This window comes from Anolis carolinensis, chromosome 2, assembly GCF_035594765.1.
Source record: "Anolis carolinensis isolate JA03-04 chromosome 2, rAnoCar3.1.pri, whole genome shotgun sequence".
NCBI lineage: Eukaryota > Metazoa > Chordata > Lepidosauria > Squamata > Dactyloidae > Anolis > Anolis carolinensis.
The window spans coordinates 184,376,283-184,403,306 of record NC_085842.1 but is presented as its reverse complement, the minus strand read 5'-3'; the positions used below and the strand labels follow the sequence as shown (position 1 = coordinate 184,403,306).

Below are 27,024 nucleotides of genomic sequence, written 5' to 3'. Positions count from 1 at the left end.
GTTTTTTTTTCAACTACAGTAGAATCTCACTTATCCAACATAAATGGGCCTGCAGAACGTTGCATAAGCGAATATGTTGGATAATAAGGAGGGATTAAGGAAAAACCTATTAAACATCAAATTGGGTTATGATTTTACAAATTAAGCACCAAAACATTATGTTATACAACAAATTTGACAGAAAAAGTAGTTCAATATGCAGCAATATTATGTAGTAATTAATGTATTTACGAATTTAGCACCAAAATATCACGATGTATTGAAAACATTGACTACAAAAATGCGTTGGATAAGTGAGTGTTGGATAAGTGAGACTCTATTGTATAGTCCAACCCTCCAACGGTCTGAGGGACTGTGAACTGGCCCCCTGTTTAAAAAGTTTGGGGACCCCTGATATATTGAAAAGATTGACTACAAAAATGCTTTGGATAATCCAGAACGTCGGATAAGCGAATGTTGGATAAGTGAGACTCTACTGTAGTTAAAATATAAAATATGAACATACTTAGTACACGCATAGTACATAGAAGTGCATAAACACTAACAGAAAAACATGAACATTGTAATACAAATAAATCAACCCTCAAACAACTACTAAAGTGCAAATCAATATTCTGGGTTATATGGCTGTGTGGAAGGACCCTAGGGTCCCTTCTACACTCCCGTATAAAATCCAGATTATCTGCTTTGAACCGGATTATCTGGCAGTGTAGAATCAGATCATCCAATGTGGATTATCTGCCTTGATATTCTGAATTACCGGATAGTGTAGAAGGGCCCTGCATTAATCCCACACTGTAGGTGCGCCCACACACTCAATCTCTGTCTTCCCCCCAACTCTTCTCCCCGTTGGCTGTTCTCTCGGAGCCCGGCCTTCCTCCTCCCCGCTGATTGGCCGCTCCGCCTCTCCGAATCCTTCTCCCGGCGTCGCCATTGGTTCCCGGCCTCGACCCGCCTCCAATTTTAAAAGGGATTATTGCACCCCTTTCCCTTCCCAGGTGGGGGGAAGGGGGTGGGGAGCCGAGGAGCGCGCCGAGAGGGCAGGTCTGGGACGAGGACAAGCGCGGCGGGGAAGCCCAGGTGAGTGGCCCTGAAGCCCGTGCCTGTCTCTTTAAGAAGCACAGCTGGAGGGAGCCCTAGGGAACAGCTGGCCTGGAAGGGAAAGGGCGCATGTTGGAAGGGGGGGGGGGGGGAGGGGAGGATTATAAGTATGGTTTACATGCAATGATTCTTTTTCACCATATTTCACTGCAATGCAGCCCATCTGCATTCAAGATCATTTGTCTCCCTGCATCTCTATCTCTGCGTACCAATTCCCGATGGCGACTTTCCCTTTGTCCAAGCATCCAGGCTCTCTTTTCTTTTACTCCTCCCCCAGCATTTCCTTCCTATCTCTGCATGTGGTCGCCACACAACCAGCAAATCCAGTGGATCCATCTTCCCAAGGGCCTTCTGCTCCAAATCCACCTTGGGGCCTTTTCAAGCAACTGTAACCCTTTGCAGTTTTCATTCATCCTCCCTCCCCCTCACTCTGTGGCCCCTTCCACACAGCCGAATAAAATCCCACATTATCTGCTTTGAACTGGGATATATGGCAGTGTGGCCGCAGATAACTCGGTTCAAAGCAGGTATTGTGGGATTTTCTGCCTTGATATTCTGGGATATAGGGCTGTCTGGAAGGGCCCTGTGGCTTCTGCTTCAGGGGATGCAACTTTGGGTGCATCTCTAAATTGTAGACTCCACTCAGTACTATGGAAACATAGGAGTTGTAGTTTGGTTTTTACAAGGGGTGCTTCCACACAGCCCAATATCCCAGAATACCAAGGCAGAAAATCCCATAATATCAGCTTTGAACTGGGTGATCTGAGTTCACACTGCCATATATCCCAGTTCAAAGCAGATAATATGAGATGTTATTCAGCTGTGTGGAAGTGGCCTGGGTCTTTTGCCTTCTCTGCAAAAGAATGCTGGTACCTCACTAAACTACAATTCCTAGGATTCGATAGCATTGAACCAGGGTAGTTTAGCGGGCATCAAACTGCATTCATTCCATAATATAGAGGCACCCTTAGGCCCCTTCTATACTGCTATATGGGCCCCTGGTGGTGGCGCAGTGTGTTAAAGCGCTGAGCTACTGAACTTGCAGACCGAAAGGTCCCAGGTTCAAATCCCGGGAGCGGAGTGAGCGCCCGCTGTTGCTCCAGCTTCTGCCAACCTAGCAGTTGGAAAACATGCCAATGTGAGTAGATCAATAGGTACCCCTCCGGCAGGAAGGTAAGGGCGATCCATGCAGTCATGGCTCTTCGGCTTAGAAATGGAGATGAGTACCAACCCCCAGAGTCAGACATGACTGGACTTAACGTCAGGGGAAACCTTTACCTTTTATTGTGCTTTGAAGATAAACATGCCTCTATTTTTACTCCTGAGCAGGGCCTATAAATCTGTTCCCTGGGCCCACTTAAAAACTATTTGCAGGTCTCTTGGGCCCTTTCTACACTGCCATGTAATCCAGATTTTCAAAGCAGATAATCCACATTGCCAGATAATCCAGTTCAAAGACGATAATCTGGATTTTATATGGCAGTTTTTCCAAGAGGTGGCTACTTACTCCCTGGAGCGTAAGTGGCAGCGTAGAGGGGACCTGGCACGCACTGAAATACCTCCTGCAGAAGGTTCCTTTATTTTGCTTCCTAAAGGTTCCCCTTCTTGGGATGGGAGAGGTTATGTACGCATTTCTTAAAGGGAAAAAAAAATGTTGCCTTCCCTATCAATTTGATCAATGTGATTTTCCTCTTCAGAAGGCATTGATTTTTAACTTGTAGGATGTTACACTGGAAGGCAGAGCAATGCAGGTATTCATTCTTGTCCCATAATGTAGTCAAGTGTTCTTCGCACATGGAGAGAAGAAAGGCTGGTAATGACTGGAGTCCCATTTCCTTTCATAGGCCTGTTGGCTCAGTGATTTAGATAGGTGAGGTCTTCTCCGATGGTACAGAAAAAGCCCAATACTTCCATACAGAACAGTGGCTCCCAGCCTTTGGTCCTCCAGGTGTTTTGGACTTTATCTCCCACAATTCCTAACAGCTGCTAAGATGGCTGGGATTTCTGAGAGCTGAAGTCCAAAACAACTGGAAACCTATGTTAAGCTATCCTTCATATAAAATGGTATGGATAGCATACATACATATAAATCTTGGAACAGATGTTTAAAGGTTTCTTGATCCCGTCATGGAATTCAAGGTGACATCCATGGAGTTTACATGCAGACCTCTATCCAGACCCCAAACCTACATAGCTTCATCAGAAGATGGCATTGTATACTTTGAATCTAAGGGAATGTTTAGAGTTCACAGAGTTGCTAGTTCAGTGGTTTAATGTTTATCTGAAAGGGAGGGAGAGAAGTGGTATTCCTCCAAATGAAGATATTTTAGCCAAGATAGTAAGATTGTACAAGATTCCCACATAAGAGATGTGGCCTGTTGTTCAGATGAATGAAGATCAGCCTGAAAATTTATTTGTATGATTTAGGTACAGTTAGCATGCTATGAAACTGCAGAGCTTCAAGGTAGCATATTATAAGTAATGTATTACTTTTGTGAGGAGTAATGAGGGTGAAACAATGTTGGTTTTTTTCACAAATTGGTTTTTAAGTGTACTAAGTAACAGTTTCTTCTTATGTCTAAAATGGAGTCAGAGGAATATTTGGGAACATTCAGCCAAGAACCCTAAAGTTGATCTTGGAATCTAAGCAGAGTCACTCTTGGTTAGTATCTAGATGGGAGACCACCAATGAAGACCAGGTGCTATAGGCTGTATTTTAGGCCCCTTCTACACTGAGTCTACACTGCCATATAATCCAGTTCAAAGCAGATAATGTGGATTATCTGCTTTGATAATCTGGATTATATGGCAGTGTAGAAGGGGCCTTAAATGCAAGATTCTGCAATCAAACACAACAATGCTATTCAAACATGGTTCCTGGACTGGTGCAGATCCACAAGCCATTGTCTGCAGGTCACGGGTGAGTTTCCAAGAAAGAAAAATGCATTTGTAGCCAATTTCACGATTATGGTACCTTTTCTGGGCACATTGGGAGAAAATAACTGTCTGTTCCTTGAACTATGATTCTTTGGGAAGAACTGTCCTACAACATCCAAATAGAATTGGATACAAAAGGTTGAATTCTGCAACCTGGGGTCTATTCACAGTATAGAATTATGCTGATATAACGCTATGTAACAAAATTTGAAAAAAAATCTGTTTCTGGTTTGAAAGATTTATTTCCTGTTTAATTGTGCGGTACTTACTTTGAAAGTAGTTGTTCTGTTCGAGAAACTTCGTTTTGGTGGCTGGCACAAACTATGTTGAATTGGTTGAGACTCGGTGAGATATTTATTGAAAAACTATAGCAAAATGTGCTGCAGATTTAATAAACCTTTCCCATGTAGAACTGATTAGGAAATGACATTTATAACCCAGGAACAAAACTTGTGTCACATAGTGTAATTCCACTTTAACTGCAAGGTCCTATGGACTCCTGGAATTGATAGTTTAGAGAGAGCAATTTAATACTTGGGTGGGCGACCTCCCCCCCCCCCCCCCCAGCGAACACTGGATGCTGAAGGCTATATTTTCACCTGAGCATCTTAGCTTGCCTTTCCTCAGGAGCCAACTCCATGAGCTGGACCAGAGCTGCTCAGTAACTGGGATCAACCCTCTCCACTCTTCTTGAGATCCCTTTGTCTCTGTCTTCCTCCAGGTTGAGGCCATGACCACTTACACACGGGAGGAGTTCTACCAGCAGCTGCTGAGTGGCTGTGTGTTGCCCACTGCTCAGCAGGGCATTGAACAGGTGTGGACGCTTCTGCTCTTGTGCCTAGTATGTCGTATCCTTTGGAGACTCGGTAAGTATGGAGGCATATGCTAGGGCTGGGTTGCCAGTTCCCATCATTCCCTAGCAAATATAACCAACATAGTGAGTAGCAGTGGAGTAACAGTACAGCAGTATCTTGCTCATTCTTGTTCTATGGTATTACTGGGCAAGTGCATGATGCAGATGGCGTACAAGCCCCCCCCCCCCCCCCCCCCCGGCAACAAGTCAGCAATTGTGTGAGGGTATTTTTGCTCTCTAAAAGTTGTCTTGGGCTTAGCAATGTGGGGCCACTTTTGCTATATTTGGAAGGAGCTGGACAATTTTAGATCTGGAAGAACATCATCAAAACCTAGCTCTGTTTAGGAGATCTTGCAGGAGTTTCTTCTTTCTTTCCCAAGGAAAATAGTAGCCAGTGCTTCCCATGCCAGTAAGACCAAATTCATATCACGTTGTAATTCAGGCTTCTCCAAGATGCTGAACCCTGTTCCTAAATAAGTCCAGCCGGAGTGGATCAGAGATAGGGAATATACGAGTCCAAAATCCTCTGGATGCTACAAGATTGCCGTTTCCAGCACCCCTAATTCCTGACTATTTTGCGGTAGGACTGATAGCAGTTGAAGTCTAAAAACATCTAGAACACTGTTCTTTAACTGTTAATCTCAACCCTAAGTGGGGGGCCCTTAACTCAATGTTGGATCTAGAAATATTTGGCAACAGTAAAAGGTTTCTTAATGTCATCAATTTGCTGTTTTAGACATTTACACAAATCTCCTGTGCAGTGTTTACAGTGGATTCTACAGAGGATACTTCTGCTATTTTTCATAAAAAGGAAAATCAACTTGTTTAGCAAGCCTTGCAAATGGTCATTTGTTATCAATAAATGTTTTATTTTTTATACCTATATACCTGGCATCACTTAAAAATTTATCAGGCCAGAAAAGGTTGCAAGTGGAAAAGTTTAAGAAGCCCTGGTCTAGATTGCCACGTGCTCCCCATAGCATCCCAGGATATATGAACAACATATTTTGGCTAGGAACACGGGACCATCCGAAGTCACCTATGTCTGCATCTCTCTTTTAACTGTCCCGTCCCTTCCTTTGCAGCCCTGCCATCTTATGCCAAGCACCTGAGCACAGTAGCCAGTGGCTTCTATGCCCTCTACCACTTCTTCCAGCTGCAGATGGTTTGGGTCGTACTCCTCAGCCTCCTATGCTACCTTGTCCTGTTCCTCTGTCGCCATTCCACCCAGCGCGGTGTCCTGCTTTCCATTACCATCCTCATCTATTTGCTCATGGGGTGAGTGCAGGATTGGGAAAAAAGGGCATTTGTCACTGACAAGCTGCTTTAGTAAAAGGGAGGGGCCAGAAGAGTAAGGTAGAGGTCACCAGACTCGAACAACAGAAGCCTGGTAAGAGAAATCTACATATTGGTAAACTATAGAATAGAAGGGCTGTGCTTCATTAGTGAGCTGTTTCAATAATCTTTAAACTACAGTTAATTATGCCCTCCATTCTTTCCTCCAGCTGGATCCCACGTTACAGTGCTTAGTTGCCAAAATTAGCCAAGTTGGCACTTGAGACAAAAAAAACTCATAAGCATGTAAAAATGAAAGTAGTCATGAGTTAAATAATAACTGGTCACTGTTTTGTCACCCCAAAGCAGCTGCCTGAAGCAGGCATCTCATTGTTCTTGATGAAATTTGTTATTTATGATAGAAAGAGCCGGGTGTTACATAGAAAACATTAGTCACTGGGTGAGCGTTTTTAAAGATGGGTTAATGGAGCCATAACCAAAGCAGCCAAAGAGGCTGTTGAGGATGAAATGAGAGAAACTAAACCAAGCAAGATGGCACTTTAAAATCCAGAGCAAGCTAAAACAACAGGCAGAGAAACTCATCAAACTGGAAAGCAAGAAAGGGCCAATAAGAAAAAGTCTGATCAATTAAAGAAGGAATTTACTATATAGTACACTATAGGATTCCAGTAATGGTTTCCAAGTTTGCTGGGGGATTTGCAAGCATGTTCAGGGAAATGAGACTAGTACCAAAATGTGAAAATATGGACAATAATTATTTCACAGCTCAAAAACATTCCTTTTTTGTATTATAACTTTTGGGCATAGTGGCGAGGGTTTCAGGGAAGTGTAGTACTAAACATATTTTTCCTATCATCAACCAATTTTTCCAGTCTCATAGAAGCTTACCACTTGTGGGTCAGGTGTTGACCAGATATCTAGCCATTTTTGTTCCATTTTGTTGGAAAGCCTTGTGAGAGAAGCAGAAAGAACATGTCTTTTCAGAAAGGAAGCCAGAGGACTGCAAGTCAGTTACTGTTTTGTTGTTGATGTGTGCCTTCAAGTCATTCCCAACTTAAGACAACCTTAAGGCAAACCTATCACAACACTTTCTTGGATTGTCTTTGCCTCCTTCTGGGACTGACAGAGTGTGACTTGCCTAAGGTCACCCAGTAGGTTTCCATAGCTGAGTGGAGATTGAATCTTGGTCTCCAGAGTCATACTTCAATGCCCAAACCCCTTCACAACACTAGCTCTTTGATTACTGTTCCAAACACATAAATCATCAATATCTCCCTATTCTTTACAGGGAGATGCATATGGTGGATACTGTGAGTTGGCATAAGATGAGAGGTGAGAATTAAACCTATCTTCTATTTTTATACACTGAGGAATATGGGAATATGTATCTATGTGCTTTCAGGCCATTTATTGGGATAAAAATGGAAATGTTGGTGTCCTCCTAGGTTATTTGTCTTGTAAGATTCTGGGAATTTTGGGGTTCTCATGGGCTTGCTGATGCTTCCCTCTTGTTTCTCAGTGGCTCTGTTTTGGTTGCCATCTTTTCAGAATTTACTAGTTACAATATATATGTTAAAATAACAGTTACTGTTCCTCTACATACAAATCACCTTGGATTACCACCTGTATGACCTGTTGGAATTGGAGTTTCTTCTTCCAAACTGCCCAATACTCACTGTGCCTTGGCTCAGTGAATAATTGGACCTTATCTGTAAGAACATAACCACCAAATGTCTCTCATACTCCCACAGGTGCACAGATGATTGTGGCCATGAAAGCTGTGTCACTGGGATTTGATCTTGACCGAGGCGATGTGCCAGCCATCCCCTCGCCAGTTGAGTTCATGGGATATATCTACTTCGTTGGAACAGTTATCTTTGGACCCTGGTTCCGCTTCCGCACATACTTGCAGGCTGTGGAGAGCAGGAAAATGGTGAGAATCTTTTTTGTTTGTTATTGTTAAAATAGACAAGATGATTGGATGGCATGGCCAAGTTGATGGGCAATTAAAATGGCACTATCCCGGAAATCCTTGTTCAACTGCCCATGTTCACACAAATACCATATATCCACCTAGGTTTATAGACAGAACATTTTGGCCTGGTAAGGTTAAAGGCACTTGTAGGACAAATTATAAAATTCAAAGACATGCCTGTGTTGGTCTGGAGTATCAGTATGCAAAGGGATTTTGAGCACCTAAGAGTCTAGCTGACACGACAAAGTTGGTACAGATTGGGAATCCCTTATCTGCAATTCTGAAATGTGAAATATTTCAAAATCATCATTGTCCATATGGGTGGCCAAGAGAGTGACACTTTTCTGATGGTTCAGCATACACAAATGTTGTTTGGTGCATAATTTTGTTGAAAACATGGTATATAAATTTACCTTGAGGATATGTTTATAAGGTGTACATGAAACCTAAATTAATTTCGTATTTAGATTTGCACCCTACATCTAAGATATCTCCTTATGTACATAGCTGTAAATATAGATTTTCCAATCCCCCCCAAATTCTGAAATCTAACACCTTCTGGTTTTAAGCATTTTGGGTAAGGGATATTCAACCTGTAGCATAGGCTTTTGTATATTGAAAAAAAGTCTTTGCTACCAACTTTGTTTTCTTAGTCTCTAAGGTGCTACAAGAACCCTTTGCATGCCTTTTTAAAAATTAAGTATTAACGTCTTTTAATTATTCCAATATCTTTGCAAAACATGTCTTTGCAAAACATAAATATATGTCCTATTTAGGAGATAATTACGAAATTGTCTGCTTTTCTTCTCCCAGTGACAGAAATATTTCTAGAGTTGGGGAGGGGGAAATTTCTTGATTGCAACTCCCTGAACCCACCATGGATGGATGATTTGGATGGACAGATATGAAAGAAGAACATTTGGCTTTTTGCTCTGATGTTGTAATGGTTTTGGGCCTTCAAATTGTTTCTGACTTTTGGAGAACCTATCATGGAGTTTTCTATGTCTGAAAGTCTGCGATTTTTGCAGAATCATCCAATGGGTTTCCTAGTCTAAGGATTTAAGAACGTGTTTTGTTTTGTCTTTTTGTTTGTTTGTAGAGCTTTTCCTGGTTCCGGAAGGTCTGCGTCAGCTTCTTCCTCTGCCTTGTGTGCCTCATCACATCCACTTGCGTCGCTCCTTATCTGTTTTCTTACTTCATACCCCTCTACAACTACAAGCTACTCAGGAAGTAAGTGGGTTGCTCTCAGAAGACACTTGATACTCCTCTGACATAGACTTTCTGTGTATATAAGTGACCCTGGGTTTATTAGGTCAAGAGATAGCCAGTGGATCTAAAAAACTGATCTGATGCTAAGTAACAGGGGTCCAGTTATCATTAAAAATATATTATTCTTCCCATTCTGGGCTATTCTCTTCACTAGTCATATTCCCAGCCAAACCTTTAAACTGATATGAAGTGGTTCTTCTTAAAGTATCCCAAAGTACCAGAGACAGAAGCCATATTATTACTGAAGCTATATAGTTTTATAAAAACTTACCACAGATTGATGATGATTTTTAGACCATCACTTTGAGTAGTGCAGCTCTAAGGAGAAACTTGTGATCATGTTTGTGATTAAATTAACACATATATGTGTGTACATAGAGACTACATATACTTTGCTGTTTCCCCTACAACTGCTAAACACACCCGGATTTGGTCGTTCCTATTCCAGTTTGAGTATCCATTTTTCAAGATGCTTGGGACCAGAGGTGTTTCAGATTTTGAGTTTTGGTGAAAATTTGTAATACCTGTATCTTGGAAATGGGACACAAATATAAACATGGAATTCATGTATATTTCATATACACCGTATACATATATTTATTTATTTATTTATTTATTTATTTACTACATTTATATGCCGCTCTTCTCACCCCGAAGGGGACTCAGAGCGGCTTACAAATCAAATGTACATATAATATATTATTAGCATAGCACAATATAAGCATTAAATTACTATATTGTACTATATAATTTTATGGTAATATTATTAGTAATATTACATTTAATTTATAATATATAATTAATATTATATTGTATTATTAATTAGTATAAAATTATATTACATTATAATATTATTATCAATATTATAAGTACATACAATATATTGTATATTTATAAATTATTGTATATTATATATATATGTATATAAAATTAGCTTAGCATGCTGTTATGGCACAGGAGACAAGATGGAACTATCATCCTGGCTCTCCCCGTTGCTCTGGTCTTGGTGATGGGCCTCCACCTGATGTACACTGAAAGTAATTGTATACACAATATTTTTAATCATTTTGTGCACAAAACAATGTTTGCATACATTGATCCATCTGAAAGCAAAGGTATCACATTCAACAATTTTGGAATATTTAAGACTTCCAATTGAAGGACACTCAACCTGTATTAGAACTGTGATACTTACTTCTTGGCATCTTTCATCACTGCATCCTAAGAGAACCACCTGGAATCTTCTTTCAGGCTCTGAGAAATACTGTCACTGTTAATAGATCCCTTTTGTGGAGTTCCTTTATCCAGCTTTTCTTTCAAATCCTTCAGTTTTATTAAAGTTTTTGCAACCATGAAAGAACAACAAAGAGAATCTCTAGGCAATACTGAAATACATAACAGTCATATGAGCAGCTGTGAGATTAAGGAAAGTTTGACAGTTGAGGTAGTTAACAGAATAGGAAGTCCATTAGAGGCAAATATCCCAAAAGATTGATTGGACTGCCCTATGACTTGATGAGCTTCTTTTCTCTTCCTTCTGTATCCTTTAATCTTTTCCTATCCTCCCTCTTCTTTCCCTGATCCTTTCTGGTGGGGATCGCGTTACTTGCAACAGGAAGCGCAAAACAAGGTAATGGTCTCTAGCAGTGTTTGTCTTTAGTTGTTTCAGTCACTGTGTAGCTGTGGCCTTAACCCCATAGTGACTTTCTCCATCCATGGTAGCTGTTTCATTTGTCATACAGGACTGTCATAGTTCCCTTCATATGTGCATCATGTACCTGACATGACTCAGGCTTTCTTTTGTCTTTGCGGCCCAGCAGCCAATCTGTCCTGTGGTTCATTGACACAATCCCATCATGGCTGAATCTATCACACAGTACGTTTACCTTGTGCTTTGTGGCTGGTGTGTCTTTTGTCTGCTCAGTGCTTCATCTCACATGATAGCTCCACTTTGCGCTTCATTTTACATGCCTAGTTCTGCCTCGTTCATGTCTTTCATGGTTTTGAAGACCTTCTCCTGCTTTGTCTGTATCTCGTTGTTTATTCCCTGGCTCTGTTGCTTGATTATGACTTTTAAGAAACAGCAAGACAATGCAATAGCAGGAGTACATTGTGCCTAGTGTAAAAAATGGTGCTGTCACTAACAGCAATACACTCTCTTATGGATCTTATGGATTCTGTTTTTTACATGGAACATCAAAATATTATAATGATGATGATGATTTTACAAAGTCTTACCCACCTCTCCTCATGGCTTGAGGAAGGGCACGACGAGTAAAACACATCATCTTAAAAACATTCAGTAAAATGTATATCTTAAAACCTATGCCTATAACATATAAACCTAAAAAATTCTAGCACATATTAAAATACACAGAACAATTTAAAATTCGCAGTTAAAAACTGACCGAGTAGGCGAGATAGGTCTTCATTATGTTTTAGATTCTGACAGCTGGTCATTGCAGCTTTTCTTCCTCATGGAAATGCAGCATTACATTAGTTATGTATCTTTTAAGGAAATGGAGACCTAAGCAGCAGGAAGAAGAGGAAGCAGCCTTTTAGAGAAAGGAGAATAGGAAAGTAGATCCAAAATAATCTCACAGTCAACTGATCTGCAGAGAATCGGCAACCAGTTCAGGTAGAAGTGGAGGTTTAAACAAGTTTCCTAACTAGGTGAAAACTGCCCTTAGATCTAGTCCAGCATTGGGAAATTTGTGACAGTCCCAGAGATGCCAGATTCCTGACTCCCAATTTCTTCGATCCAGTATGGTCATTTATTAGATATGCTAATGTTTATAGTTTGACAGCATCTGAAGCATCATCCCACTGCTGATCTAGTCAATATCACCAAAATATAACATCGTGAAGGACAAGAATTTCTAGCACTTCTTAAGGCACTGCCGAATCACTAAAAGGGAAGGACTTGGATTTACATTGTTGGTCCAGAAGGACCGGAAGTGTGATCCTGTGAGTAACAGTCACCCAAAAATATTTCTGATGAAAGCTCTGGTTGAGGCTATAAGGTCAACACTCCATACCCAACTGGTTCTGCATCCAGTTTCAGTGGCCTTTTGATTTATCCTCAGCACTGTTCTACTGTGTAGGCATACCCTGGCTGTAGCTTCCCATTTTTTCACAGAACCTCAGTCTCTTTCTGACACTAGCTCTAGCTGTTTGCCATTTTATTATGGAATTTAGCATGTATGGATTTTGGTATCCACGGGGAGTCCTGGAACCAAACCTCCACAATACTAAGGTGCCACTTTGTAACCAAAAGACCTACAAACTTGCTTTCTTTGCTCTGTACATATGCAGAGAAACAGAACATAGCTTGCATTATAAAAACAACACTGACCCAAATGCAACTGACTGCAGTGCAGGTGCTACCAACTGTGGTTCTTTGTGGCTTTTCTCCTTGTGTTGTGGCTCAGTCTCTGTGCCATGTCTTTCTGCCTCAGGATTTATTGATAATATTTCTTCTTTACTTCTATTACTCATTCCTGTGCTTTCTTTTCGCTGTTGGGGCATTCCAGAAGCACCATGGTGAGGTGAGTCCTTTTAGGGTTTCAGTTTCCTTTCCTTAGTAATGTAGGGTGGCAAAAGTCCCCCCCCCCCCCAGTTTCTAAGGCAAAACTTGCTTTCTGACACAGATGGCTGCGGGCTTATGAGAGTGCCAGCTCCTTCCACTTCAGCAACTACTTTGTGGGCTTCCTGTCCGAAACCACAGCTACGCTGGCAGGCTCTGGCTTCACCGAGGAGAAGGACAATTTGAAATGGTGAGTAGTATACTATTAATTGAATTGAAATAAATTACCTCTCTTATCTCAATCTGCTTCGACCTTTCAAGTATCTGCCTGAAAAGCACAAACAACACTGGACTCCTTAGTACAGCTATCAAAATGAAGCGGCACTTAACTTTATTCCAAATATACACTATATACATAAGAGAATCATCAGTCACGTCCATTCACATCTGGGCACACCACAAGAAGCACATTCCAGTCTTATCAGCTCTTCTCCATCTGGATTACACAGGAACCACCTAAAGTTACACTCTTGCAATACATCTCAACTCTATGTATTAACTCATGCATTATTTAACAACACAGTTTAAACTATAAGCAATGTTTCACCTCATATAAAACCATGTACTGACATACAAGGGGATGTGTTTGTGTGACTTACTTAGGCGATCCCTTGTAGTTCGAGGATGATGGTCTTCCAGACGTGGGGTCCTGTGGGTGGGTTCTTAAGTGGCTGAAGAGACCTATTCTTGATCTGCATGTTCTCCCACAGTGAGGACATCGGTTTCCAGGTGGAAGCTGGTCCCGGTCAGGATTGGCTTGATGGGCCTTCCTCTTGGCATGTTTCTCCCTTAAGCCCTCTTCGAATTCCGCAGCACTGCTGGTCACAGCTGACCTCCAATTAGAGCGCTCAAGTGCCAGGGCTTCCCAGTTCTCAGTGTCTATGCCACAGTTTTTAAGGTTGGCTTTAAATCTCTTTTCCTGCCCACCAACATTACGTTTCCCATTTTTGAGTTGGGAGTAGAGCAACTGCTTTGGGAGATGGTGATTGGGCATTCGGACAATGTGGCCAGTCCAGCGGAGTTGATGGCGTAGGAGCATCGCTTCAATGCTGGTGGTCTTTGCTTCCTCAAGCACGCTGACATTTGTCCGCCTGTCTTCCCAAGAGATTTGCAGGATTTTTCTGAGGCAACGCTGATGGAAACACTCCAGGAGTTGAGTGTGACGTCTGTAGACCGTCTACATATCGCAGGCGTAGAGTAGGGTTGGGAGGACAATGGCTTTATAAACAAGCACCTTGGTATCTCTATGGATGTCCCTATCCTCAAACACACTGTTTCATTCTGAAAAATGCTGCACTCGCAGAGCTCAGGCAGTGTTGTATTTCAGTGTCGATGTTGACTTTTGTGGCGAGGTAGCTGCCAAAGTAGCAGAAATGGTTGATTTTGTTCCCTGCATTTTTCTTGGAGCTGTTGTGCAGTGAAGATCATGTTCACTGTTCCTCTGGAGGGGCTGAAGCCGTTCTGGGAGGGTGTCTTCTGAAACAGGGAGAAGGCGGTTTGCAAGGATTCTTGCGAAAATTTTCCCAGCAGAGGTTAGAAGGAAGGTACTGCGATTGTTCCTGCAGTCTATTCTATCCCCTTTCTTGAAAAGGATGATGATGTTGGCATCCTTGAAGTCTGCTGGGATTTTCTCGGTCACCCACACCTTTTCAATGAGCTGGTGGAGTTGTTGTATCAGCTCAGGTCCACCCTCTTTGAAGATTTCAGCAGGGATCCCATCAGGTCCGCTGGCTTTGTTGTTTTTTTGTTGGCTGATAGCATTGCTGACTTCTTCCAAACTAGGCAGTGCTGCAAGCTCATCCCTGGTTTGTTGTTGCAGGATTTGTGAGAGAACCTCTTCGGCTACATTGGAGCTGCGATTCAGCAGGTTCTGGTAGTGCTCTTTCCAACGTAGTGCAATTGATGTTTTGTCCTTCAGAAGTTTGGTTCCATCTGATGAGCGTAGAGGCTGTATGCCATGGTTTCTTGATCTGTAAATGATCTTTGTGGCTTTGAAAAATCCCTGAGCATCATGGGTATCTGCAAAGTGTTGGATTTCTTCAGCCTTCTTTGTCCACCAGATGTTCTTGAGTTCTCTGGTCCTTCTTTGGACCTCAGCTTTTGCACTGGCATATATCTTTTTCATAGCAGCACAGTTGGTGTCTCTCTGCCATGTTTGGAAGACTTTCCTTTTGTTATCAGTTAGCTGTTGGATCTCTTTGTCGTTATCATCAAACCAGTCTTGATGTTTCTTAGTTTGTATCCAATGGTTTCTTCGCTGTGATGATGGAGGTCTTCAGTTTGTTCCAATGTTTCTCAACATTTTCGGGGTGTTCTGTGGGTAGATGATCCTTGAGTATTGTTTGGAGAAGGGCTCATTTGGAGGGCTCCTGAAGGGCTTGGGTGTTCATTTTGCACCTTGTTTTTCTTCCTTGTAGTCTACGTTTGGGGACAATCTTGATAGCCATTGTGGATCAGATTAACCTGTGGGCTGTCCAGCAGTCATCAGCACCTGTCATGGCTCTTGTGAGAATCACATCGTGGTGGTCTCTGGCACGTGTAATTACATAGTCCAAGAGGTGCCAATGCTTTGACTGGGGGTGCTTCCATGATGTTTTGAGCTTGTTTTTCTGGCGGAAGAGTGTGTTGGTGATGACAAGGTTGTGCTCTCCACATTTGGTGAGAAGCAAGATACCATTCGAGTTGCTGTTTCCGACCCCGTCTTTTCCTATGATCCCTGGCCACAGGTCAGAGTCCCATCCGACGCTTGCATTAAAGTCCCGCAGGAGGATGATTTTGTCCTCCTTAGGTATCTCTGATAGAATGGTGTCCAGCTGACAATAATAATTTTCCTTGATGTCTTTGTCAGCATCTAGTGTTGGTGCATAGGCACATATGATGGTTGCCTGTTGGTTTTTGGCAAGGTTAATTCGGAGGGTTGAGAGTCATTCGTTGATACCAGTGGGTGCTTCAGTCAGGTGTTTCACCAGGTCATTTCTAATAGCAAAGCCAACTCCGTGTATTCTTCGCTCTTCTTCAGGCAGTCCCTTCCAGAAGAAGGTGTAGCCTCCTTTTTCTTCCTTCAGCTGTCCCTCTCCTGCTCTCCGGGTCTCCTGAAGGGCTGCTATGTTTATGTTAAAGCGTCCCAGTTCCCTTGCAATGATAGCAGTCCTGCGTTTGGGGCGTTCGCTGTCAGTGTTATCCAACAGTGTCTGTACGTTCCATGTTCCAAAGTTCATTTCTCTTTTTTGGCCGCAGAGTGGTGACCCCTCAGGGTAAGAGAGGCAGACTATGTTTAAGGCACCTTTTTTAGCCCCTTCCCCGTGTGAGGTGAGCAGAGCAGGTCCTAAAAGAGCTGCTCAGTCATGGATATGGGGGCCGGACTACTCAACTGCCTCGGACCTTGAGGTAGAACGACTGAGTCCGTATCCACCGTCCATGTGCCAGTCTGTGACTAGGGGCTTTCAGAATTCACAGTCCTGCCCCCGTCGCCACTCGCTGATCGCCATGGGACTTTTGTTGGTTGTTTTCATTTTTCTTGGAAGACGCCTGTGCATGACTTTTTTTAATGTGTGGAGGTTGGTGCACGGCCGGTCAACACACAATCTTCACAGAGTGAGGTCCCAGCAGTGGTGTGATTAACACGAGAGTGGCTTCTCAGTCTGTTGCAGCCTTCTTCCGCCTTCACAGCCGTTGTAACATGTACCATGTTATTCTCCGCTTGCTCCGCCGTTGAGGTCTTAGGGTCTTCAGATTGTTCTTGGTCTGGATCCTCCCCTGTGGCCACTCCTGGGAGTGCATGGCTCCAGTGGTTGTGCCCTCAGGCTCATTGGAACATGCAAGCCCCCTCACCACGACAAGGTGACAATCCATCGAGAGGGGTTTGTGTGAGGAGAGAAGGGAGACTGTCTACAAACGTAACCATCCTAACACCAATATTTTGTGGCTAGGATAAATATCTTATGTGTCATTTTTAGCTGGATGGGGAGGTTTGAGGAATTAAATCCACAAGCTCTGTATACAGGTGGGCTACTACATTTAGGGGCTTAACTTTTACTGATATGATTATTTGCAAGTTTGATTAATATAGTCTCTCTAGGGATCTCTAGGTCCTCACAATCATGATACCCTTCAGTCTTCTTTTCACTGAGCTAAACATGCCAAATTCCCTCAATTTTTCCTCAGATGTTTTGCTCTCCGTGCCTCTTATCATCCTTGCAGCCTTTCTCTTAACCTGTTCCAACCTGTATATATTGTGCCCAATGTAATGTTTATTTCCCACCTTTTCCTTCTCTTTCTTCCAGGGATCTGACAGTATCTCGGCCACTGAATGTAGAGCTACCACGTTCTATGGTGGAGGTGGTCACCAGCTGGAATCTCCCTATGTCCCGTTGGCTCAACTCCTGTAAGCAATCTGCCATCTGTCTTGTTATTCAGGGTGGACCTAGCCTTAGAAGCATACTAGGTGGGGCCCTAAACCTTGGGCGCCTGTGGTCTGTGCATTCTTCATGCCTCCTAACAGAACTATAAACAGAGTCTTCCCTCAAAAATCTCAAAACTTGGGCAGACTTATCTTTCAGGAAGTGTGTGCACCCAGATAGTGTGGATCCTACTTGCATGGAGCATGACTCCTTATGTAAACTCCCCCCCACCCACCCACCCTCCAGTCTTAGTCTTAACTCCTTAGTAGGTGTAGTTCCTCAAATCTGGCCATGCCCAGGATATTGTGGAGTAAACTACTAAGCTAGCTGGATCTAAGCTGGAAACAAGTTATGGCAATAGCGTGAAGTGAGAACTTTTTTATTTCAGTGGAGTAGATGGTGGGAAAACTGAAAAATTCTGTTTGTTTGTAGAGCAGAAGAGGGGTTGCTCAATTTACTAAATCAATTTGTTTCCAGATGTCTTCAAGAACTCCCTGAAACTGGGAACCTTCTCGGCCATCATTGTAACTTATGCAGCTAGTGCTCTCTTACATGTGAGTATCTCTCCCCTGGAGAAGTCATTATAGGCTTATCCAAAATGTATGGAACCAAAAGTGCTTTTCATTTAGTTTTTTTGGATTTTGGAATACTTATATTTGCATATACATACATAATTTATTTATTTACAGTATTTATATTCCGCCCTTCTCGCCCCGAAGGGGACTCATGGCGGATCACATTGCACACATATAAGGCAAACATTCAATGCCATAACATAGAACAGAGACAGAGACAGACGCAGGCACGGGCTGGCCTCAAACTCATGACCTCTTGATCAGAGTGATTTGTTGCAGCTGGCTGCTAACCAACCTGCACCACAGCCCGGTGCAAATAAATGAAACCCTGTTTATGTTTCATATACTACCTTTATACTCATAGCCTGGAGATAATGTTATGCAATATTTCTAATAATTTTGTGTATGAAACAAAATTTGTATTGAGCAAACAGAAAGCAAAAGTAGAGTCTCACTTATCCAAGCTAAATGGGCCGGCAGAAACTTGGATAAGCGAATATCTTAGATAATAAGGAGGGATTAAGGAAAAATTTATTTATTTATTTATTTCCAGTATTTCTACCCCACCCTTCTCCCCTGGGGGACTCAGGGCGGCTTACAAATTGGCAACACAGTGCTGTCACATCAACAATACAATACAAAAGGCATTAAAAACTAAAAACATTTAAACATCATAAAAACCAATATACAATAATAAAACATTACCATGCCTATTAAACATCAAATTAAGTTATGATTTTACAAATTAAGCACCAAAACATAATGTTATACAACAAATTTGACAGAAGAAGTAGTTCAATACGCAGTAATGTTATATTGCAATTACTGTATTTACGAATTTAGCACCAAAATATCACGATATATTGAAAACATTGACTACAAAAATGGCTTGGATAATCCAGAAGCTTAGATAAGCGAGGCTTGGATAAGTGAGGCTCTACTGTACTATCTCAGCCATCCATATCAACATTTTTGGATTTTGAAGTATTTTGGATTTTGGAATTCTAGATAAGGGATGCTCAATTTGTTCAACCTATGCAACAGCTGCCGTGTTGCATGTATGTTTATCTCTCCCCACAAGCCAGTCTCTCAGATCTGTTTCTTGGTTACAGCCCAATAGCACTACATTTCTATAAATTTGGGGCTAATTTGAAACATTTGTATTCTCTTTTTCCATCATATAGAGCTCCCAATCAGCTCACAGGTATACAATACAGTCTTTGAGTATTGATCTTCTGTAGTCAAGGAAGCAAAGTCAATGCATGGTAGAGAGGTATCAGAAGACTTGGAGGAGTGCAGAAGTACAAAGAGAATTTGAGAAGGCTCAGCAACCATCAGGTGTTTAAGTTACTTGCCAAGTTAGGATTGTACCAGGTCCCGAGACCTAGAAACAACCTGTAAAGTGATGTCACTAAACATCATAGAACAAGCATCAGGCATCTGCTAAGGATTGAGGAATGTTAGAAGTTTCTGTTTTGATTCTGATTCTCTTCCTCCCAGGGACTGAGCTTCCATCTGGCTGCCGTGCTGTTATCTCTGGGATTCATCACTTACATTGAACATGGTGAGCTCTTCACATTTTCTTGCTTATTGGTCCCAATTCTTTACTCCCATCCAGCCTGCAAAAAGATAGTATGGTTCAAACATTATGATAAATCATTGTTTGTTGTTACATGCATGATCTGCAATAAGCCATAGACCTGTGTGCTGTGTGTCCCATCCCTCCTCTAGGTAGGAAAGAGCATTCATAGCATTTAACAAATTACTGTTTAAGCTGAACCTAGTAACTTGTTAAAACATTTATAAGGTAAATAAGTCAAGATATAAATCTATCATTTAGATTTTATCAGCAAAGAAAATTTAATACCTCTTAAGGACAACTAGTGATGTAACAAATAAAAATTAAGATGACAGTTAGTATTCTTTTGTGTCCTTAATTCCATCTTTGCTCTGTGTTAAAATATGAGATTTTGCCTATACAATAGATGCTCAACTTTCACATGGATTAGGGTTGCAGAACCTCCAAAATATCAGAGGAGAAGCAAAATTTAAAAATGATATTTACCAAGAGAACATCTCTCTAGGAAACTTTAGATACCCAATACTCCAGTACGAGTCTGTGGTCAACTGCAGGTGGAAGTTCACCATACAGTTCCACTGGAGGACCTCAAGCTTCGTAGAAAGAACATATTAATCAAACCCACAAAAGTTAAACCTGCAAATGTGGAAGCCTGATCTCGGTTTTCCAACCTTAATTTTAATATTCTTTTTATTTTGGGTTTTATTGGATTGTTTCTATTGTATTCTAATGTATTCATGTTTTGTAAAATACTTTCCTCTCATTTTAAATTGTCAGGTATTTTAATACATTGGTGTATGTGAGCCATACTTCAAATACAGTCCGCTGTGGAAAAGTTTGTGGCATATTACATAAGTTGTGTCTATGTGCTTTGGTTTCTGTTTAGTTCTCCGGAAGAGGCTTGCCGTCATCTTTGATGCCTGCATACTCTCCAAGAAGTGCCAGCCAGGATGTTCGCATCGCAACAACACGGTAAGATGGACCTTTAAAGTCCAAGAATTGAAGGCACTCCTGGATAATGCCAAGGCAGCACCTTGATCTGCCACCTTTCCTTGTTCCTCAGGGTCTCAGGAAGAGACCTTTCCTAGTTAAGCCTTTTGAAACCAGCTTGGCAATCAACCAGGTTGGACAGAGTATAACTCTCCAGTTGTTGAATGGCAGCTGCCCAGCATTCTTCACCATTGACTATGCTAGCTAGACAATACAAAGAAAGGATTCCCTGAAATGCACAGGCAAGAGGCCGCTATAGCTAGAAGTGTAATCCGATAATATGAACTATAAAACAATGTGTTGTCGAAGGCTTTCATGGCCGGGATCACAGGGTTGTTGTATGTCTTTCGGGCTGTGTGGCCATGTTCCAGAAGTATTCTCTCCTGACGTTTCGCCCACATCTATGGCAGACATCCTCAGAGGTTGTGAGGTATGGATAAACTAAGTAAGGAAAGGAAAGAATATATATCTGTGTAGAGTCCAGGGTGTGGCAAGAGTCCTTTGTCACTGGGAAGCCAGCATTAATATTTCAGTTAATCACCCTAATTAGCATTGGAAAGGTTTTTCTCTCTTGCCTGGGGGCATCCTTTGTTCAGTCATTAGCTGTGCCCTCAGAGTGTTGGTTCCCATCTACTGTTTTGATTTTAGAGTTTTGTAATACTGATGCCAGATTTTGTTCATTTTCATGGTTTCTTCCTTTCTGTTGAAATTGTCCACATGCTTGTGGATTTCAATGGCTTCTCTTTGTAGTCTGTCATGATAGTTGTTGGAGTGATCTAGCATTTCTGCAGTGCCTTTCATGTTCTTTGTCTTGTTTGGGCGCTGCGTTTGGTGGTCCCTATGTATACTTGTCCACAGCTGCATGGTATCCGGTAGACTCCTGCAGAGGAGAGAGGATCCCTCTTGTCCTTCGCTGACCGTAGCATTTGTTGGATTTTCTTTGTGGGTCTGTAGATAGTTTGTAGGTTGTGCTTCTTCATCAGTTTGCCTATGCGGTCAGTGGTTCCCTTGATGTATGGTAAGAACACCTTTCCTCTGGGTGGATCTTTGTCTTGACTCTCATGGCTTGCACCATAGCAAGCACCTAAGGAATCAAACCAGTAGCAGAGCACCTCTGTAGGAGAGTTCATGGAGGAGAGTTTATGTCCACTCCGTCATTGATAATGACACATTGAAATTATATACTCAAAGAACGAAATTGACTACTTTAGGTTCTTCATACCTGCATAACCACCACCTGAGGAAGACTACACAGTCGAAACTGGTCATGGATGGTGACTAACCTTGGACTTGTTTAAGACATTGGATTTCATAAAAGGATTCAGTTACTTGGACATTTAAATTTGGACTCACAATTAGTGACTTTTTCAGTCCTCCATGTGGAACATGAACTCTGGTGGGCATTGGACTCACAAACTCTGAATATAGAGTTTTACTTTCTATGAATGTTTGTGTGTTGGTAACACATGGATTATATTTTGGTTTAATGACTGTTTTATAGTTCATATTATTGGATTACACTTCTAGCTATAGTGGCCGCTTGCCTATGCTAGCTAGACCTCATGGGACTTGTAGTCCTTCAACTTTTGGAGAGCTGCTTGATTTCATTCCTGCTAGAGATGCTGAAGGTGAGAACTTTAGAAACCTGAGACAGACCTCTGCAAAACAGATCACAGATCCTTTTTCTTACCCTTCCTTTTTCAACACCACTCTGTTTTAAAGTAAATTCCTGCTTAGGTGCAGCTTGACTGAGTCTCCATTACTTCTTGATTTACAGAATCTGTGGGTGAACCTCCTTAATGTGCTCTTTGGTGCTCTTGCGGTCTTCCACTTGGCTTATCTAGGCTCATTATTTGACATGGATGCAGATGACTCTGTGGAAGAACAGGTAACGGATGAAGAACTGGCAGGAATCATAGTCTGTGGGAAGGTCTCCCTACTTCCCTGTCCCCATTTTGTCCATATCACCCCAAAATAATTTGCAACAATATGCTCTTTTTCTCTCTCTGCTCCAGGGCTATGGCATGTCATACACCATCCGCAAGTGGTCTGAACTAAGCTGGACCAGCCACTGGGTGACTTTTGGTTGTTGGGTCTTCTACCGTCTCATCAGCTGAACCTCTCTGTGGGCTTGAGGGGAGATGGAGCAGGAGGAGAAGGCAGGAACTGAGGTCCCTGTGTCCTCCAAAAACCTTGGATGCCCTTTCTGGGCTTGAGTGCTCTGGACATTATGGAGCCCTTTTCCTCTGGGACAGATTGAGGGAAGGGGCCCCTTTGTCAGGATAAACTTTGCGTCATGTTGCAGGAACGTTCCTTCTCATCTCCTTCAAAAGGAAGTCATTTATGACCCACATAAAAAATGAATGTTGGGAAAGGTAGCCCTGGTAAAGCTACCTTTTCTTTAGGTACATAAAACAAAGGAAATCCTTTTGGGTTTTTTTCCTTGAAGGAATAATATGTTACCACCAGGACATTGCTTTATGATACTATGGTTCTACTGGCCTATCCATGCCCATCTTAGGCTCCTCAAGTGGCTATTTGTAGAAACTCCACCAACTCTCCTCTTTGTATGACTTTATTCAATGATTTTATTATAACTACAGCCAGCCCTCTACATTTGCTGAATTTCTGTCTAGATATGTCTCCATGCAGTCATGCCGGCCACATGACCATGGAGGTGTCTATGGACAACGCTGGCTCTTCGGCTTAGAAATGGAGATGAGCACCAACCCCCAGAGTCAGACATGACTGGACTTAACATCAGGGGAAACCTTTACCTTTTTATGTCTCCAGTACAGCTCTTGCAGTGGAAGTAGACCATGGAATCACACTGGAGGACCTAGAAATTCCTAAAGAGACAATATGAAGGGTTAAACCCACAAATGAAGAAGGCTGACTGTATTGTCCTACTGTTTTCATGCATGCTATCTTATTCCTTTCTGTGGCTGGTTGTGGAAACCACACTCTTTGCTGTCATGGTATCCCAATTATCCTTGAAGTTGCTGTCTTTTTTTAGCAGTAAAGCCTGATAACTGGTCAACTAGAGCAGTGATCTTTCAAACAGTATCTGGGTTCTAAAGTATTCCCTTTCCATAAGTTTAGATTTAGCAGTGTTGTATATATAATTTGCATTTCTAAAGCTCTGTTATCAAAGGCTTTGAGGGTTCTATTTTTTCCTGTTAGTGGCAGAAAGAATGAACAGATGGAAGGGAGGACTGGGAGAACAGCTTGAAAAAAAATAACCGTACTTTCAAGAATCCGTTAAGTTGTACTTTTAAAAGGATAATTTTTCCAAGCTCTTGTTTGGAGTTTGGGGGTAAGCAATTGTTAGCCATCCAGAAGAATTGAGGAAATTATGCAGGATACTGGGTTTCGTATTTATCTTTTTCTTTCGTAAGCATGTGAGCTACAAACTTGCTCCATTTTTTTTCTCTGATTGAAAATTAAAGGGTACAGAATTCTGCCTTGTTGCTCAAAATAATTTTCAGCCTCAGGATAATATTGTTCTGGCTGAATTCATCTGGAATAAAGTTCACTCTCATTCCAGGCATATTAATATGAAACAGACCTACATCTGCTTCCTGATTACAGGAGTGGAGAGTGGCAGTGGGTTTTTTTTAGCTTTTTATCACATTCACCGGATGATTTCTGCAGGATATAATAATGTAATCATTCTTGGAAAGCAATTTAAATATGGTTAGTTCTTTAAAGTGGTTCTATAAGGCATCATCCACCAATGTGGCAAAAGGGGGTGGTAATAAGCCTGGATAACACAATTGAATTGTACTATATCAGAATGCAGTTGGCAATCTCATTATTAAAAACATCGACTTAAAAACATATACCATACTAAGATTAGTCTGTTGAGGTGGTCATACTTTGGATATGTCATAAAACAGCGTGACACACTGGAACAGGCAATAATGCTCGGGTAAAGTAGTCGGTAATAAGAAAAAAAGAGTGTCTACACTTCCAAGAGATTGACTCACTCAAGGAAGCCAGGCCCTGAGTTTGCAAGATCTGAGTTGGGCAGTTGGTGACCAGGAATCTTGGAGGTTGTGTCATCGTAAGTCAAAGGCAATGGCAAAGAATAAAGAATTGCAGAGTCATATCGTCATCCCACTAGTGTTAACTCAATAATTGGGAAATTGTTTGCAGCAGAATCCCAAAAACCATTTCATATTGCAGGATGTTTCAACCAGGGTTGCCTAAAACGTGAGGAATTCATGAGAAGCTCCTTGGGGTTTCATAAGAAATTGTGACTCAAACACAAACATTTTTATACATGGGTTCACCGACATGAGAACATTATTTCAAGGGATCTTCCAGAGGAAAAAAATGTGGAAGTTTGTCATGCTGCCTTCTAAGCAGACGTTCTATTTATATACATGGGGTCATGTGTTTTGTTTACATAGCTCCATTAATATACTACCTGTCGACATTTAGTAAAGCGTGAACTACTTTATATACACACACACATATGCATACATGCCATTCTTTGGATGTCATAAGAAATAACAGAGCCACCAAAAGTGCCCACATATTCAACATATTCTGTGGTCTGAAACCACAGAAAAGATTTTAGATATAGTGTAACTAGAATATAATATGGGTTCTTATCAATGTTTTCTTTCAAAGTCAGTGCTCCCTGACATGAATTCAGCAGACATTAGGAATGTTACTTTTGTTTTTTTTACTAGAGCTCACAATTATTCATCCAGCATGGATAGTATTCACATCAAACACAAAGTTCTGGGAGTGGTAGTCAAAAAAGGTAGTTTTTCTGAGCTCTGGAATTCAAAATATATGTTATGCTTGTTATTATTGCCTTTATTTATGTCCTGTCCTTTACCCAAGATTGGGACTCAGGTATGCTCTCAAATTAAAATGTTTAGAGTGTAATTAAAACATACAAAAAAGTGAATTAGACAATCATCTGCTCTTTCTTGCTTTCATCTCCATCATCTCACTGAGGATCCCATTTTTGACTGCTGGCTGGTCTTAAGCACCAGGCTGTGCAAATAGAAAAAGCACAGCAGGAGAAGGCTGTTTTTCAAAGTGAGGAAATCTCACCCACCCAGTTTTGCACTGTACAATACGGTCTATCAGCTCATTGTTCTGCCAGTTCTTCCTGCCATCCCTATAAAACTTTGCCAAATGGTTAGAATTCGCAACTGCATTTTAGAATGTGTATGCACAAACCCTATAGCTCCAGTAGTACAGTGCTATGTCCATGCGATATGTGTTCCTGGCTTACCTTGGAATTGTGAAATTCTATGTAATAGAGAACCATATTGAAATTAACACCTTCTGATAGAAATATACCATAGAATTGTTTGAGGCACCTCCGCCCAGGCGTGGCCTTCCTGCCACAGAGGCAGGCCAGGCCACGGCCGCAGAGGCAGGAAGGCCATGCCTGGGCCGAGTTGCCTCAACGGCGCCCCCTACAGGATGGCGCCTTCGGCAACCACCTAGCTCGCCTAACGGTTGAACAGTCCCTGGCTGCTGGAAGGAATTTGTCCACACGAACAAAGGAAAGACTATTTTAAATCTATTTTATTATGTGAGTTGGTGCAACTGAGCACATTGTACATATGTTGTTCTGGTTTTAAGAAGAATAAACCACTTGTTCTTATGGTTCACCTGTGTGGCACACATATCTTCTTTCTCTGGCAAGGCAGTGCATGGACTACACATTTTGATTTTTCATTCCGTCACAATGAAGTCACAAGAGTGAACCAAAGTTAAAGCACTGGAACATTTTTGTTTCCTTCTCTGGATCAAATTGGGAGCACGTACATTATATATAGCTTAGAACGGTGTAAATGCTAGGGTTGTTATCTTTACTTGCACTCAGGGCCGGCCGGAGATAATTTTTAATGGGAAGCGGGGGTGCTGAAAAGCGCCCCCGCCACCGGCCCCGCCTCCCGCGCCCTGGCCCCGCCTCCCACGCTGCGTGGGAGGCGGGGCCATGGCGATTAGTGAGGGGGCGGGGCCACAGTTGGCCCCGCCCCCGCCCAGCGTGCCCTGGCCCCGCCTCCCACGCTGCGTGGGAGGCGGGGCCAGGGCACGCTGGGCGGGGGGGCGGGGCCAGAGTTGGCCCCGCCTCCCACGCTACTCCCACTCGCCCGTCTGGCCTTCCTAGCAGGCCAGAAAGCAGCGGAGGTCCCTCCAGGCCGCGATTGCGGCCTGGAGGGACCTCCGCTGCTTTCTGGCCTGGTAGGAAAGGCCAGACGGGCGAGCGGGAGTAGCGGAGGCGGAGCCAGCTCTGACGCCGCTCCCCCCCCCGCCCAGCGTGCCTTGGCCCCGCCTCCCACGCCTCGGGAGGCGGGGCCAAGGCACGCTGGGCGGGGGGGGAGCGGCGTCAGAGCTGGCTCCGCCTCCGCTACTCCCGCTCGCCCGTCTGGCCTTTCCTACCAGGCCAGAAAGCAGCAGAGGTCCCTCCAGGCCGCAATCGCGGCCT

At 42.4% G+C, this 27,024-nt stretch overlaps 1 protein-coding gene and 1 long non-coding RNA gene across 3 annotated transcripts; one reads left to right on the top strand and one right to left on the bottom strand.

Moving 5' to 3' along the window:
* The first annotated feature begins 927 nt into the window (after nucleotides 1-927).
* On the top strand, nucleotides 928-24,403 carry porcn (porcupine O-acyltransferase). Of its 2 annotated transcripts, XM_062971290.1 has the most exons (15): nucleotides 928-1,080; nucleotides 4,760-4,904; nucleotides 5,977-6,169; nucleotides 7,476-7,519; nucleotides 7,939-8,120; nucleotides 9,262-9,392; nucleotides 11,047-11,061; nucleotides 12,965-12,979; nucleotides 13,082-13,207; nucleotides 17,301-17,401; nucleotides 17,895-17,971; nucleotides 19,493-19,556; nucleotides 20,458-20,543; nucleotides 22,339-22,449; nucleotides 22,577-24,403. In XM_062971290.1, exons 2-15 carry the CDS (start codon nucleotides 4,769-4,771, stop codon nucleotides 22,676-22,678), a joined length of 1,383 nt encoding a protein of 460 aa, XP_062827360.1. In that variant the 5' UTR covers nucleotides 928-1,080; nucleotides 4,760-4,768; the 3' UTR covers nucleotides 22,679-24,403. The 2 variants fall into 2 exon arrangements, with proteins under 2 accessions (XP_062827360.1, XP_062827359.1); XM_062971289.1 differs by lacking the exons at nucleotides 11,047-11,061; nucleotides 12,965-12,979 and having other exon boundaries at nucleotides 950-1,080.
* Nucleotides 18,512-22,378, bottom strand: LOC134296403 (uncharacterized). Its single transcript, XR_010003135.1, has 2 exons — nucleotides 22,252-22,378; nucleotides 18,512-19,611 (listed from the first exon to the last, which is right to left on the bottom strand). It is a non-coding gene; the product is annotated as an uncharacterized LOC134296403 (long non-coding RNA).
* Nucleotides 24,404-27,024: the final 2,621 nt, after the last annotated feature.

Excerpts from the sequence above, each read along its gene's own strand:
- porcn (XM_062971290.1), top strand. The coding sequence starts at position 4,769 with ATGACCACTTACACACGGGAGGAGTTCTACCAGCAGCTGCTGAGTGGC. Across the intron at positions 6,170-7,475 it reads CTCATCTATTTGCTCATGGG|GGAGATGCATATGGTGGATA; the intron begins GTGAGTGCAGGA and ends TATTCTTTACAG. Across the intron at positions 8,121-9,261 it reads CTGTGGAGAGCAGGAAAATG|AGCTTTTCCTGGTTCCGGAA; the intron begins GTGAGAATCTTT and ends GTTTGTTTGTAG.